General features: G+C 45.1%; 1 protein-coding gene across 2 annotated transcripts in view; it reads left to right on the top strand.

The window, feature by feature from the left end:
- Positions 1 to 17,309, top strand: part of LOC119163054 (uncharacterized) — a 149,105-nt gene that overhangs the window by 118,121 nt on the left and 13,675 nt on the right. For both annotated transcript variants that reach the window (XM_037414988.2, XM_075874304.1), the window contains exons 13-14: positions 5,257 to 5,418; positions 9,470 to 9,581. In XM_037414988.2, the coding sequence (XP_037270885.2) occupies positions 5,257 to 5,418; positions 9,470 to 9,581 (274 nt within the window). The remainder of the gene's footprint in view (positions 1 to 5,256; positions 5,419 to 9,469; positions 9,582 to 17,309) is intronic.

A 17,309-nucleotide genomic window follows, 5' to 3' on the forward strand; every position in this document is an offset into this window, starting at 1 on the left:
CCGAAATTTTCCCATGTTATATAGCGCACAAAATAACGATTGCCCACATTTGCCTGCCCGGCCCCCTGTTCTAATCAAGGTGGTGACCCCTCCGCATGAAAAATTCTGCCTATGTGCCTGCTGTCCATGACTTCAGCTCACAGGGTTCCTTGCTTATCAATTATGTTTGTATAGAATGGGCCTATAGCCACGGTCACTTCCTCTTAATGTCCTTTTGATCTACAGGCGAAAACGTGTTAATCTTCGAAAACTGATTCGTCTTCGAAGAGCTATCGTAAAATATCACGCAGCTTATGAATGCAACTGAAAAAACAAACAAAAAAAAAAACAAAAAAAACGACACAGGCAATTTTACTGAAACATGAAATTGCCGTTGAGATCACGGTACACAGGACCTCGCAGCATGTTCAAGGGCGTAAAATATGACTGGCTGATCACATTTTTGAAATCATGGTTTACCCCTTTGTAGAAGTTCTTGAACTGAACCAATCATACATAATTTCTACCCATGTGGGGCTAGATGGCGATCGAATGTGCAACGTGTGACCACCGTAGAAATTTTGCACAATAAATATTAGAAGCGTGCCACAGAGAAAAGTTACTACTCTGAATGAGGCACGTGCCTGCGTAAATGTCATGTTTGCGCGCAATCATAATAGAAAGGTCGCGGCTGCATGCGGCTGTAAGAATGTTGTGTTGCTTCCCACAAAGCGGGGAATCCACTTGCACTGTTTTTCGTAGGGTTATGTATGCTAAACATAAATGTAATTTGCGCATGCTTGTCATGTCAACTATGGCCAGTCTTTCGATGCAAACCTATAATGAATGAAGTAGCGTAGTTGCACGCATTTCTTGCTGCAAAGATAAGCTTCTTTACCGTTAATACCCATCTGATGCTTCAATTTGACATGGAATGAGTCACCTTCTACATATGCGGCACGCTCGGCCGCCATGGTTGTTTCATTTAGGTGGCCATAGCAGACGACGCTGGCAGTCGTGCATTGAGAGAATCGTAACACTTTTCCTGGGCTGTTATTTAGCACATTGTAGAGTCAGGGAAGAAGCTGCAGCAGTATTTTACTGATTTGGCTGAGTAAAGTACAAGAATAATAATAATAATAATAATAATAATAATAATATAATAATAATAATAATAATAATAAAAGACGCGAAAGTGGCTGCGGGCTGCTCGCGAGAAGGTGGCATAGCAATCCAACCACGTACGTTACAGGGATGCCTCCACATGGTGGCACCACGATATGTCCTCGCACCCAATAGTCTTGGTTGGGGCATTCAGGCAAACAAGAGAACGCAAAATGACGCAAAGACTCAAACCAAATCGAAAGCAAATTGTGACGTGGAGTGAGAAAGCAAGATAGGTGGAAAAGAAAGAGCAGCGCATAAAGCTGGTATCGCCCTCGCCCATAGCCTGTAGGTGGAGAACGGGCCAGCTTTGTCAGCAAAGAAACTAACAAAAAGCGTTCGACCTTTCGTATTCTCCTTGCGTTCTTCAGTTCCCCAACAGGAGTACAGTAGAGAACAGAAAAACACGCTGCCTAAATTTCGGAACTGCTTACACAAAGCACTTCCTACTTCGTATTCAGCGCGCAACATTGTCAGCATGTTCATGCGGCCAAGACGATGAGGATATCTATCACCTCTTGCTCGACTGTCCGAAACGCGACACACATCGAAGGCGACTCGAACAGGAACTCCATACGTTAGATCCCGATCGGCCATTTGTGTTGGATAAAATACTAGGCCCATGGCCATCTGAAATCAGTGGTAAAGCAATGCAGGTACTGCAACGCTTTTTCGAAGACACAAAGATTTGTGACCACTACTGAGCACGCTATAGTTAAAAGTGAGTGTGGCGGCTAAGTGTTTGTACTGCCCATATGTGAACTTTCGTACTGAGCTTTGTAGGACTCTATATACACTAAAACCTCGTTAATTCTAACTTGGTTATTTTGAAATCACACTTAGTTCAAAGGATTTCTGTGGTCCTGCATTGTGCAATGCAAGTTTGAAAGGATAATTTGAAGTGGCGGCCAGCACCAGTTCGGTTAATTTGAAAACTTTAGGTGCTATGTGCCAGTTCGAGACCCTGATTTCGCCGTGAAACCGCTAAACGACGGCTATTAATAGCCACAAGGCAATGAAACGTATCGATACTAATGAGTCGCAGCTGAAGCACCCCAGCCTCGCTATTTCCAGTGCAAAAAAGAAAAGAAAGGAAGAAAAAAACGGTCTTGTCAACTGAAATGTGCGCCTGCGGAAAACGAGCCATGCTTCACTGCAACACAGCGGTGACACGCGGGCAGCTTATCGCATGTTTCTCGCAACGTCAGCGGGTCATGGTTTACCCATTCTTTCTGGGATTGTGAAGAAATTAATAAAGGACAGTTTAGCGGAAGTCGCGATGTATGCAAACCTCCGATCGCCGGATGCTCTAGCAATTCGCGTCTTTACACTGCTGGCGGAGTTCTTGCTAGCAACACCTACTTCGAAAACGAAGTTTGAAAGTTTCGAAGATAAGTTTTTACCACCAAAACACATTATTAAATTTATAATTAAAATAGAAAGAATGTGCGAATGGTAGCATCATGATGTCCTGACGGAGCGAGGAGCAGGCGACATGCTGCCTGCATGTCACTACTGTGTTGCAGTAAAGATGTCTTGTTTTCCGCAGGCGCACATTTCAGTGGATTACGACCGCGTTTCTTTTTTTTTATATTTTCGGTGGCAGCGGCGAGGCGCACCGTTCCTCCATGCTCGGGGAATAAAGAGCGGGTATTGCTGGAAAACACGGCCTTTGGAGCCGCAAGCTAGCCGGCACAGAAAACGACGAGCACTGATTACTTCGAATAGTTCCAAGTTCCTCCCATCCCACTTCTTGTATGTTCTATTCATTCGAAAACCCGAATAATTCGAAGCTTTCTCGCAGCCCCAGTGACTTCGAACTAACGAGGTTTTACTGTATGTATATATGCTATTTTGTTTATTTTTCATTCTTTATTTGTAACAATCAAGTGAAAAGTGGTAGCCGTTGCCAAGTAACGGTGACAACTTCTTCGTTTATTTTCTACTTCAATAAAAAACACAAGAGCTTGGCTAAAGGAGAACTGCAAGGGAAGGGGGGCAAAAAGAAGCCTTATGAAATTGAAATTGGGAACGAAAATTGCCTGTACATTATAATCGCATGAAACGGAAACGACATATGTGGCACTAGCACTCTCATCGGAGAAGTCAGATGCATTGCAATGATGAATGGTGCCTGAACACATGCTGTGGTCAGTTTGCATTGTCTTGCATAAGCGCTGTGCACGTCATATCTGTTCGCAGTGAAATGCAGCAAATTGTGATGTGCCATCTTCATTATGAAGTTGCACGACAAAGGAAGGTGCTTTTGCACACTAACTATAACTGCGTCGTGTCTTCTTTATGTGCCTAAGGCTTGTGATTGTGAGTAGCATGAACAGAGATTTTTCAGCTGCCTGTTGTTCAAGAAAAGTTACTACGAGCTGGAAATAAGGAAATATTCTCAAAGAAAAGCTTCCAGACTTTGATAGTCAACTTGGCGTATATGTGTTGGCTTTGTTAAGGTAACGATATGCAATGGAGGCGTATCAAAAAGGGATAGCAATGCCAGTAAAATAGTCCCTCGGAAGGCGAGCAGCCAGAAGAATAAATTTTCCATTCTCTGAAGGAAAACTGTGCTTGTCTCTCCCTTTATCTTTTTGTAATCTTCAAAATATGGTCATAGTTCAGTTTTATTGTTAAAATGTGATAGCAATTTATTCATGAGCATATTTATTATTAACTTGCAAAATCAAGTACTCGTAAAATTAGTCTAAATGCTCTACTTATAAGCATAGCTTTTATCAAGCTGAGCCAAATAAACGCTTTTTCTTGTTCCATTCCTCCCCATTGGAAGTCTACTTCATTCAGTGTTTTAAAGCAGCTTATTTAGGTGTACTTGGCATGTTAGCATTTGATTTTGGGGGTACTTCTGGTATGATGAACTGTTGATAAGACGAACTACTAATGAAACGAACAAATGATTGTGGGCTTTTCGGGTTTGTCTTAAAAGGAGTCTACTGTATACTGCTTGTGTACTAGCTGCATACTCTCATACTGCTCGTTTAATAAGTATAACTATTTATGAGATGCTAATTGATTCTTCAGACTTCAGGAGTCATTAGCAACATGCATCTGCTCCGAAAACACCAATAGCCTCTCCAAACTGGCATTTTTTTCTGCTCCGAAGACACTTGAAGCTACTCCAAAGCACCATTTTTTCTGCTCCAGAATCTGCTCCAAAAAGCAAAACGTCTCTTTCATCATCACTGCTGTTGTGTCTGTTTCAACAGGCAGTCCTTTTTCAGAAGGTCATATATTGGAGCAAATGTGGTTGCCATACACAAAAGGACCTTGCTGTAATAAGCGAACAGACCAATTTAAGAACGTAGCTCGCTCATGTTGCTTGGACTTGGTGGCTTCATCAAAGCTTCCAGGTTCTTCTCCAGTGGATGAAGTCAGTGACTGGTGATGTGCCCCAAATACGATACTTCCGTCTCCTTGAAAAAACTTTTATCCTTCCCTATTTTTACGCCACATTCATGGAAGTGCTGGAGCACAGCTTAAGGTTGCTATTGATGTCTGCTTTGCCTTCTGCCATCAGGACATCAGCTTATGAGCCACCCGAACAGTCACCCCTGAAGGAGGGACCGATTCGATCCCTGCGTGAGGGGTGACTTTTCGGCAAAGCTTGTTGAGCATGCAGTCTGGCGCGTGCCTGAGAATCGAGGATAGCGATGCATTGTGCTTACAGGTAATGAAATTTCCAAAAAATATGATTAAGACTCGTGTTGTCAACAAAATGAATGGAAAAAAACAAAACTCCGGCAAGAAAGCGCCATTGTGAAAATTCGCAGATTATGTTTCGGGCTGCATATATTGTGCACACTATCACGACCGCAATTTTTGTGCGCTGAACGGTACCGATCGTTCGATTTCACAGGCTCGCACTCCGTATCCAAACTTATCCGTATCCAAACGAACTTATTTAAAATAAGTTCGTTTTGATGAAGTGGAGCTTTTTTGAGAGATCGATCTGTCCAGAAGCCTTATGGCCGATACAAAGGCTCCACTAAATTTTTCTTCTCGGGGCGGCTGTGTCGGGCTAGACATCTGTGTTGTCGCATAAGTTGTTGCACAGATGAACCGGCTGAATGCTCGTGACTTGTGATGCAGGTTCCAGGCGGTCTGTGGCTACCATTCGAAAGGCGACGACCACAACGAGCCAGGCAGTGCCTGCCGAGCTGCCAAAGGCCCCGACTGGACCACAGGCCGCTTCAACTGCGCAGCCCTCGCGGTTGGCTCCCCGTTCGCGATTGAGGCCTCCCACTAGTCGAGGTGATTTGGGAGCACACGATATTTCACCAAAGGGGAGGATCGGATTGATCGATGTGGTGCTGTACCAACCACCTAGGGAGAGACGTGGGTCTTGAAATTTTCTTTTTATTTTTATTTGTCTGAATTGAAGGAACCTTGATACACTTATTCAGTTTCTTCTGCAGATTCTAAATCTCTAAGTAGATTTCGGATAGCTGCATTAGAACAGAAGATATTAAATTTTTATAATATGCAATTAGCATATTTAAGAGCTTTTTGGTAATTTTACTATGTGAAACACAAAAACAAAGTATAGATACAAATTTCCAGAGAGCTGGTCTGGCTGATGATGCTAATTTCAGTGTTTGAAACAAACTTCAAGTGTTGAATAAATGGATACAAAGTCACTCTGCTGAATACAAACATGAGTGAAAAATTTCTGCCACATATTGTTTACAATTGTCACGAATTTAAATTTTGTGAACGAGATACAGAAAAAAAATGAATAGCATCATTAGCCAGATCTATACATTACGAACAATTTGGGATCAATCTTCTTATTGTGAGTCAATAAATACATGTCGAAATGCCCCGTTAAGCTAAGTGTTATGTCCAAAAACGTGAAACTGAAAAAAAAGAGCACTTAAAGTTTTAGTTTCCCATAAATTTATGTGGTATTGCAACATAACTGTATTAATAGCATCATTATATAGCTTTGCTCTTCAGGAAGAAGATAATGTCATATATGTTACAAGAATGTCACAGGAGCCATGAAAAATTTGGGGTAGTATTAGCATGCATAGTCCTTGAAAATAGTGCAAGAAAGCTGCTACCAAAAACTTCACAACTGTGTGTCAGCTTGTATGTGTACACTGTGCATGAAAATAACATGTCTATGTGGTCTATTGTCACTTTTTGCACCAAGGGCGGTCACAAAAATAAAAATGGGGGAAAAATAACATTATTTGAGTTCTTGCAATGACATGGGCTTGAATCTACACTTTACAGCTGACCAGGGCTATAGGCAGTGTCCGTTGTTGGCTTGTGCCTATTCACGAGCTTGTATTTCGTGGCATTTCTGGCTGCTTGGTCTTTTGCATTTATAAATGACGTTATTGATGAATCTCCAGTCACCCTCAGTGAAGCAGGTATTGCTCATCTTGCATACCGCACGTTGAGCATGCCATCACGAGTTTCACACTAATGTTTATACTCATTTCTTTGCTCTTTACACACTGTCACTGCAAGTGGTGCGAATCATAAATCCGAGAATGTAGTTAAGCACTCTCAAATGTACGATCAAGAATTCCATTCCACTGTCACTGGGATTCGCTTGTTTTGTGTCGACGCCGAGAAGTTCAAATTTTCGTTCCGTTGCCGACTTGACGCGAAGGGCTTTTCACGTTGGCCGCACTTGCTGTGCCCTGGCTATTTTCCTCAGTTGATAAGAAGTTCTGTGATAACACTCGAGGCATGGCCCAACGAAATAGGCACACTATGCATGCCAAGTTGCGTTTCGGACGCAAACCGCCTACCGCGGATTTCGGACGTGTTCCGCGGCAGTAGTGGGCTGCAGTAGTGGGCTGCAGTGCTGTATTTGATGCGTCAAAAGACAATTCCGCGATTATTATGAATTCTGTGCTGGCATTCGAGGCGTCCACGCTCGATGTGCTAGGATGCAGCTGCGTGTTCAATTTGTCGAGCGGCTATTGCGGACATGCCTCGCCGAATTATGTCAGGCATTCTATGGTCGCTGAGGTTTCTTGCCAAATACGCACCGTGTGGTTTTCTTCAGACAAATGTTTTCGGACATTTGAGCAGCTCAATGATCGCAGTTGGTCAAACGTGGTAGTGAAGTTGCCAACCTGAGGAAAGTTGCGGAGCAGCTGAAATCCCAAGCCGAGAGAGAAAGAGAGAGAGGTTGAGAAAAGGAAAAGTCGAAACTTCTGCAGCCCTTATTGGGAGCACGGCTCGGCTCCTGTAGGGGTGGGGTGAGGGTATTAAAGATGTGGAGAAGATAGGAGAAGAAGAGAAAAGGCGTCCATGAACGAGGACGTGGCGAGCCGCTTCTAATGCCGGTTGTCCAGTCCAGTGTCCTCAAGGAAGCGAAGAACCGCCTTGAAGACCTGGGTGTGTTACCGTGTCCCTCTGTGTAGCCGGGGTCGGACTGGCGCCAACGTACGGCAAGCAAGACGTCTCATTGTGTGCGAAGTCTTGGGCAAACACACAACAGCTTCTCGATGGTTTCATCTGCCCCGCATGCAGTGCACGCAGGGGACGAGGCTCTGCCAAGCCGATGACTCCGGGCCGCAGGCCAGCAGCAGCCGATGCGCAAGCGAAATAAAAGGGAACTCTCCCCCCTGGTGAAACCCCAGCAAGGCAGCCGAGTTGGCGGTTTCATCCTGGCTACACGATTGTCAGAGTGGCAGCGTAGCAACAGCCTCCTCAATGTGAGCCTCGAAAGGTCTGAGGCGACCACCGCCTGGCACACAAAAACAGCGTAGTGATGCGCTTATTTCGCCAGGGCGGCTGCCTGCTCATTTCCCTGGATTCCCACATGAAATGAGACCCAGTGGAGAGAAACATTGACGCCACTGGCAAGGACAGCATGCAGCTCGGTGACAAGCAGCTGTGTTTCGAAGCCTGCCCATTCCAGTTTCGCCATGGCCAGCAACGCAGTTCTTGAGTTGCATGCAACAGCCACGGGGCACATTGGGGGGTTTACCGCCTGAAGGTCAACTGCTAGGTGGAGACCGGCCATCTCTGCAGTAGTAGAGCAGACCACAAAAGGGAGACGACAGGAGGCCGTCCAACTAAGTGCTGGCATTACACAGTGTATGGGAGGACGGAGCCGACCATGTACGCAACAAGCCTTCCAGCCTCTAGCTTAGAGGCAGATGCCAGCTTGAGAGCGCAAATGGGTGAGCGACGCTGGGAAAGTCCTCAAAGGCCGGTGTTGATAGCGAGTGGTTTTTCTGTTGGCGGGTTAAAGGGATGGTGGGAGGCACTGGTTCCACAGCTTCGTTATAGATCTGCAGCAGCTCGCCCATCCGAGATCCTGGTGGACTTTGCAGCCGGGTGGGCAGGTGGTGCCAATGAGGCGCATGGGCTAGCCGATTAACGTGCAGTAGGCCACGTTGCTGTAGGAGCAGTGAGAGAGGCCAGACACCCACCTTTGCCAGAGTGGCTGCTACTTGAGTGAACCGTGGCAGGCCGAGGACACAGCGAATGAAGCCCCTATGCAGCAACTTGAGGTGCTTGCGTGCGATAGCAACACAAGACTGAAAAAAAAAAAAAAAAAAAGCGACAAGTCAATAGGAGGACAGCGCGCAAACGACTTTTAAAAAAAGAAAGGTAGTGTCGCTCTCCATTCGTCATTTTGAAAATAGCGAAAAAATTCACAAAGCAAGCAGCTTCAAAACATCAAGATGGCAGTGCATGGTCGTCGTGTTCAGAAGTTTTGAGCGTGCGAACTTCGAACATATTTAGCCAATTTTCGGTCATTTCGCCTCCACTTTGAGAAGTAAAATGCTGTTTTTCTTTTTTTAGTATCTTTTGGTTGAACGCATCTTTCAGATTTTTCCGGGAGGTTATTAAATGTTTGAATTTCGTGATACTGCACTTTTTTGCGATTTTTTGCCATTTCAAGACCCGCGTCTCCCCTTATGAGCATATTGAGATTGCACACTGTTGCCAAATGAACACGATATCAATGCAGACTTGACAGGTAGGTCACAAAGAGCAAACTTCAACTTAACCATGTCTCTCTGTAACAGTGACATGCATTTCTTATTGACTGTAACGGCATAAACGTACGATTCCTTCACGCTGACCCCCAGTTATAGCAAAAGTTATTCATCAGCTCAACTTGTGGTTGTGAGGCACCTCTTCTACATCCTTGGCTTTCACGATGGGTAAAGATGTTCATTCGAATTAACTCACACATCCACATTATAAGGGTTCTGTAAGATTGTCCTTGCAATGGAAACTGATTTGTTGTGCACAATTTTGTTTTGCTGTGCGCAAACAGTGCTACCCGTTCCTCCAGCATTGACCTCTTCTCATGTCGCAGCATCGGGCAGCACTTCGAGAGTGCCCAGACCGGCAGCATTCAGGGAAGCCTCCTGCCTCCCGCAAGTGCCAGAGTCTCCCGTGGCAGGTCGCCTCTCGTCGACACCTGCCAGGTATGCTGTGGGTGGTGTTCTTTTGCTATCATTCTGTATTTAGCAGGGATGATGCATTGCAGCCTCTGATTGGCAGGGTGGCTGCTTTTGTGGAAGCAAGGCTGATCTTGTCGTGGTAAATTCTGTCATTTCATGCAAAGATCATGTGCCCCGTGGTGCCTCTTGGCAAAAAGTGCCCTACACTTGCCACTTTCGTTATAAGCAGAGTTGTACGTAATGCCCCACTAGCAATTGATTACTTGTAATCAGTTACATTTTCTAGTAATGTTATTATATTACAGAAGAACGGCTATTTGGGTTAGTTGGTTGAATTCCATGTTAATAAGGGCTGCAGCGCAAGCGCTAAAGGACTGGAAGAAAAAAAGCATACAGAAGGCGAGGAACGGAAGGCAAAGAGGGACAACACGAGCGCTGGCTACCAACTGAATTTATTTTCCGCAGCACTTGTTAGTACAGTGGACTCTCATTAATTCAAACTCGAAGAGACCTCTGAATTCTGTTTGAAGAATCAAGAAGTTTTAATTATGAGAAGCGCTCAGATCGATGACTCTGTGTGAGGTGACACCACACATTATGATTAGACATTGATTTTATCACATTCAAAATTTTTAAGTGTCTTTAAATCCTAACTGCATGCAATGAACAGAAAGCAGAGGCGTGAAGTCCACAAGTTTATTGGCCACTTACTGCTGATCACACCGCTTAAAGAAATTGTGAATTGCCAACTGCTTCATTGCTATATGTGCCTTCAGCACAAAGGTTTCTATACCAGTTGAAAAGCATCACGGTTTACCATGCGTGTGCTTTGTTTCAAACACTTGTTTACTAGCAAAGCCTTTTTCTTTAAAGGCCTGAAGCACTTATTTTTCATTTTCAGACTGTTACGAATATATAAGCATGCAAATTTTTAAATAGTAGTTGGAAAGCAGCAGATATTTTCTGCTATGGAACTGCAAAAAGTATTAACTGGGGGTGTAACAGCTGCCCCAGTTGCGCCAATTTGATACAATTTCTGATTGTTGCGCCAAAATGCCCAGCCGCCCGCAAAATTTTCTCAGGTGCACTAATTAGGGCGAGAAATGCAGGCCACGTTGGCCACCTACAGTTTGCGTCATCTGTCAGAGCGCGCAGACCCCAGCTATAGTGCCTGGAATGTACTTCAAATATGACCAGATAAAGAAACAACGCTGCGTGTCCATCGGTTCGTTGACCGCAGTGGATAACTATCGGCGGAACGCTGGAACTTCAAGACAAAAATGCGTTACTGTAGCCACCGACGCTTTGTGGAAAATGTAAATTTTCTAGCCTGAAAGCAGCTATTGCTTGTTAGGAACTAAAGCTGGAACCGTATGGCGCGTTTTTCTCGCGCGAACAAGCTGGACGTGCTGCAAACGCTGGCTTAATAAAATTTGATAAAATGATGGTGGCGCAACAGATACTAGCGAGGAAAAAAGTAGAAAACAGGATAGACAACATGGTCGCCGGCCTTGCCAGCGACCATGTTGATTGCCTTAGCAGAGGCACATAAAACTATTTATTTTTGTTAATTTTGAAGTTGCATCGTCTCGGCCACGGACCTGGCGATAGATATCCAATACTGTCGCCGGGCCGACGGACGCGCGCCTTTGTTCCTTTACCTAGTCTAACATGCTTTGCAAGGGAGCCGAAGCGGCACCTAACCTCCCCGGTGGAAAAAAGAAAAATGGTGGGAAGTGGAGGGGGAGGTGTAGCGCTTAGAAAATTTCTTGGCTTCTATTGTTACCCGTACAAAGAATGCTGCTTAAGCCACCTTCACCGCAGTACACCGGTGCCCAGCGGAAAAGCGTGTTTAGATTTGGAAAGGGTTGTTAGTGGTATTCACAGGACGCTGCGCATTTTGCTAGGTTACGCATGCGTTTGTACAGTAAAAGCTAGTTCATTCGAACCACAAGGGGAAGCCGCCTCAGTTCGTATTAACAAAAGTTCGAACTAACGAAAGTGAAGAACAATAGTACACTGCAAGTAGGGCCTAATTTATTTTTTTTTAAAATCTGGAATCGCATTCTACCTTCTTTCCTTGAAGGCGACAGCCAGCACTTTTCGCTCTAACGAGCAAATTTGGCGGAAGGCCTCTTCTCCGCCTTCATTCAATCCGGCCATGACTTCTACAGCAGAGGGCCGCACTTGTGCTTCGTCCTCCTCCTCATCATCGTCAATGGCAGTGAAAGGTTCTGCACTTCTCACTCGACATATTATGTCGCCATCCGTGAGTGCACCACACACCACTGCACTTGAGTCCACATCGACATAGTCCGCAAAGCAGATGTCTTCCAAAACGTCCGCCATGGGGGTGGTGACGCCGTGTTCGAGCACTGGTGGCTCATCAGCTTTCAGAGCTTCGGTGCTGAAGCCACAGTGGCGAAAGCAATTCGCTTTCACGCACAAGCATGCACAAGCATGTGTAGTGCACTTAGGAGCATCACTTGGTAGTTATTGCACAAAAGAATTCATCCCAACATATGACGCCAATAAAATGATCTTAAATTTCTAATTATACCCTGGTCCATGGGCTGCAGTACCGCTGTCGTGTTTGCTGGAAGGAAGGCCAGCGCAATGGCCTTCGTCTCAACGTTGACTTTATGAGCCGAACAGTTGTCCACAAGAAGTAGGACTTGGCGGCCGCAGCGTTCGAACTTCTCGTCAAGCTTCCCCAGCCACTGCGTGAACAATTGCCTCGTCATCCAGGCCTTTTTGTTGGCCGCATAGTCTGATGGGAGGGACCAGATGTTCTTGAAGCAACGAGGACGTCTGCCTATCACAAACGGAGGCAACTTCTCGGTCCCGGTCATGTTCGCAGCAACCATTACAGTTATCCGTTCTTTACTTGTTTTCCCTCTCGTGTACTTGTCTCCTTTATACGTGATAGTCTTGGCGGGCAGCAATTTGAAAAATAAGGCAGTTTCTATAATAAGGCAGCTTGATAAGGCAAATAAGGCAGTTTGACAGGGAGAGGTGTTCATCTAAACGAACAGTAAAACCGCGGCATATAGCAATTTGTGAAATTCGTCATCCAAATTCTACTGTGTTCATTGGGCCCAAATTCGAATGTTCCAAACACTTTTCGTAATCGCGGCGTGTGATATGAACTTTAGTACCATAACCGTTGAACGAAGGCCGATCGAAAGGAGCGTGCTCAAATTTTCAGAAGTATGCGTGCGACCAGCGCATGCACTGTCTTCTACACTGCGTATGGTTGTTGCCACAATCGGTGTGGATAAAACCGTAGTCGTTCTTAACACGATCATGTATGGTGACAACGTTACTGACAGTACTTTGAAAGTGTGCACGCGTCCAACGCTCAACCCGTCACAGCAACGCTGCTTTCCGCAAACTTTGTGGACAAGACCATGGCAGATGCTATCCTAGATAGGATAAATTGACTTAGTTTTGAAGGCACGTGCACAGCCAACGCACGCGGATTTGAAACGGATCTATAGTTTTCCGCAACTGCTGCACACAAAACCGCAGTCGCGGCGATGTGTGAGCGATCTACGAGCTCCGAGGGCACGTGGCTAGCGCAGCGTTAGAATAAAGGCAGCAAGGATGTAAGAAAAAGCTAGAAGCGCTTTGCATTCCTGTCGAAAGAATCCAATAGTAAGCAAAGCCAAAACTCACCCGCGCTCTCGTGGAAGCCAGCTGCGTTGTCCCATCCGTTCACATGTACCCAGGAAGACACACACGAGTTGTTTTGACGGAATTAGGTTTTGCTAGTTGTTTTGATGACACCGATTCCAGGAGTGTTTTGCGCTCCCCTTTGAGACTTTCATTTTAGTAGGAAACCTACTTCGTGTGCTCGACCACTCCTGGCCGTTATAAGACCGCAACGTCGATGTTGGCGTTTACCATTGGGACCCCCCCCCCCCCCCCCCCCTTTTCCTTCATGTTTTTGTGTAATGTTTTTTCTTTTCTTTTTTGGTGCCAAAAATGAAAAAAATGGGTTTGCCTTGTGCACACTCATGTGAGTGAGTGTGGGTGCACACTGCTAGAGCTTCATGCTGCAGCTAACTTGTTGGTGCAATATCCTTCATATTGTCACCACTTCTGTATAGGGTCCTGCTTTTGGTTATCTTTTGTACTTATTCTGTGGGCTTGCTGTTTCTGTATAAATGATTATGTAAACTGAGAGAACATTAAGCTAAATTAAAGCTAAATTTTTCTTCCTGTGCGGTGGTCATGAAAAGCCCGTGCGGGCTTCAAGCACAGAGGTGGCTGCTCCAAAAGCAGGTTTTGCCTGCTCCAATGGCTGCTCCGAAATGCTGGAAGGAATTCCCACCACTGCAAGAGCAGCCGCTGTAGCCAAAGTCAAAACGATGTGGTATTGCGGGAAAATTGGTCTCGGACCGATTTTTTTGCATCGGTCTCGCAGTGTGTTTTTCCAGCCACTAAAGCGAGGAAAATTCCGCCAAGTTTCACCGCATTCACTCTCTTTGAGGCTAAGAGTGAACGGGCCTGCCTCGCACAGACAAGCTGCGTTGCGCTGCTTGTGTGTGGTGTTCAATCGCAAATTCGTATCATCCGCGGTGACTGGGGAAACCATTTGTATAGCACCAAATCACAGTGTATTTTGTGCTATGTAGTGCATTCAAAACAATCTTAAAATTCATATCACGAAATTCGCATAGACCGTAATCGTATCATCGAGATTCTATTGTATTGTATTGATTACATTTTCAAAACTGTAGCTTTCTGGGTAAGTGAATTTTGTCATAATTGATTATCAGTAATCAATTAATTTGTTCTTGTTTTCCTGAAGTTGAGTTACAAGCAATCCTCCGCAGCAATTCTCGTCCTGAAAAACGTGCGACTGCTATGTGGTGATCCACCCATCCGTTAATATGGAGGGGTCCCTACAAGGCCTATTTTTTCTCTTTTTTTCTTGGCCCTACCTGCAATGCCTTACCCGAGCGCCAGTGACAGTGGAGCATGACACTTCATGGAGGACTGGCATAGATGCACTGTATTAGTCGGTGTGCAGTGTGTTCCTACCTACTTTACAATATGGCCCTTCCCGTCGGTGCATGCATTCAGAGTGTAGAGGCTCACCTCTTAAGGGGGCAAACTGGTCTTAGACATTTTTTATTCCTTCAGTGATCTTGATCAAACTGCACAGGATTATGCAGGCTTTTCTGCTGATTTCAAATATTTAATTTGTTTTTCTGTAACTCGTATTGTTCCTGAGATAACTTAAGTTCACCTTCTATTGTTTGAGGCCGCCATAGAAAAAAAAGTGCTTAATTAAAAGTGATATTTAAGATATTCCAACATAGACTATTAACTATAGAGTAAACGTATGCGAGTATTTTGTTTTTAGGCCTTTCTTGGTTATTTTACAGCAAAATGAACTATCCATTTCCAAAAGCAGTTGGAATTGTATTACAATTTTGATGAGCAATTAATTGAAAAAGCTTGTGCTCCATGTTTTGCTCCCATACTTGCATTCTACACGCATACAGATTTCCATTGCAAGAAGAATTATCGTTGTACCTGCCCTAGCTGCAGAGATATTGAGGCCTCAAAATTGAACAGTCGTAAATTTACTTTTCTGAGAAAAAACGGAAAAAGCTGAAAACACACAGCTTCATCAAAAAGTTACATTCGTGGTGCGCATGTTTTGCAATCCTCATAAAGGTGCTCATAAATTCGTAGCAGAGTTTCCAGCACAGGTGCCGGCTAATTATAAAAAAGCCTCGAAATCCGTTTCCCATTTTTTTGCAGGTTCTGCATGTTAACAGCGTCAAGAATCTAGACAGTTAGAATGACATTACAAAAAAATTACCATTTCCTCGTGCATGAAAATTTGCAAAGCGATAGAAAAATACTTGCAGAAAACAAATACAGTCGAACCCCGCTACAACGAACGCCGCTTCAACGAAATTTCCGCTACAATGAAAAATTCATAGTTCTCCGTCAGCAGTCCTTAGGAGTCAATGCATAAATCAAATCAAGTCAAGATGTTGTCGCCACAACGAACACTTTTTTTCTGCCATCTCGCTTGAACGAAATTTTACGATGCAATTCAGGTTCAAATATTTATTGCTATATAGGAAACCCCATCTTTAACATATTCATGCATTTTCAGAACCGGAAGATATGTTGACGAAGTCTAAAACACACGTTGGCACCATCATAAACTGCCGCTGTTTAGCAAGCTTGGGCACCGCCATTGCTCAATAGCAATGGCAATGAGACTGCCCTGCCAGGCCCTGCTTTTGTCACTGGCTTGCTTTCGAGCCACAGACGATGCGAAACTGAAGCTCAGTCGCTCAGTTCATGGTTTCCTTTACGCAGCTGCCGCAGCTGCTTGGTGCAAACGCGGAGAGATGCTTATCATCTTATTTGCACTTGGCCAGTGTGATACCTAATCAGAGTGGCTGTTCATTCGTATTATCAACCAAATCAGCTAGCCGCAAGTGATGGATGATAAGAATGGCATAGAATAAGGCAAAAGTCACCGCTCCACGATACCCTGCCTTCAACTCGGCGTTGTCGGATACACTTCGACGGCGGACAGCTGCTGGTGTTAAAGTGTTAATGCAACTGTTTGTTACGTTCACGAAAGTTCTTGTAGGCATTGTTTCAGCGTGGTTTTCACCATGTCTTCGCTATGCATGACTGTGAATCGCGTTGTGACGCTGCTGGGAAAGAATAGGAAGCAGCGGACACTTTTTTATTTTTAAGGATAAACATTCTTTTGTTTTGCTAGCTCAGATCAGCTAGATTTTTTCAATTTCACTACAACGAAATATTTTTTGTAACCCATGAGTTTTGTGGCGACACAAAGCGGTGCTTCTGTGTGCGGTGCAGAGAGCGCATGCGCCCGCACGAGAAAGTTATCTTCGAGAGGAAGGGTGATAATAAAAGTCAGTTGTTGTTTGGGACGCGAGTTGTTCACTTGTGCAGCTTTGCTGAGCGACGCGTCACAACATTGGTGACCCGGACTCGTAATACAGACACAGCGACCGCAGTGTCGAACCAGCCGCAATATGGATTCAACGTCCACGACCGACGCCCCTCCAACAGTCTCCTCAGTCGACGGTAAGCTGCCCCTTTTTTGGACTGCGGACCCCGCACTTTGGTTCATACAAGTGGAATCTCAGTTCGCAGCCAGACGAATCACCGCAGACCTTACGAAATACCACTACGTAGTCAGCAGTCTGCCGCCCGCCATAGCCAGTGAAATCGGGGATCTGTTGCTTGCACCACCTGTCGAAAACGCATATGCAACGCTAAAAGAAACCTTTATTCACTGAGTTACGCCCTCCGAACCACAACGACTGCAGCAATTGCTTCGCGGCACGGAACTCGGCGACCATACTCCTAGTCAGCTTTTGCGGCACATGCAACAGTTGCTTGGCGGAACATCAAACACGATAGATGGAGTATTGCTCTGAGAACTTTTTTTGCAAAAGTTGCCTTCAGGCGTCCGCATGGTCATCGCGGTCTCAGAGCACAAGGATTTAATTGCAGCCGTCGAACTTGCTGACAAACTGGTAGCAATGACACCACCCACACCCATGGCTGCCGTGCAAGCGCAACAGCCTCTAAACGAACTTCAAGAGATGCGTGAGGCGATTGCTCGACTTGCCGAAACAGTATCAGCTTTGCACGCTAGCAGGAGGGCGCAAACCATAACCGAGCCTAACACGCCGCTATCGCAAGAGCAGCACGAGCATATCTGCTGGTACCATC

The sequence above is a fragment of the Rhipicephalus microplus genome, chromosome 9 (assembly GCF_043290135.1).
Source record: "Rhipicephalus microplus isolate Deutch F79 chromosome 9, USDA_Rmic, whole genome shotgun sequence".
NCBI lineage: Eukaryota > Metazoa > Arthropoda > Arachnida > Ixodida > Ixodidae > Rhipicephalus > Rhipicephalus microplus.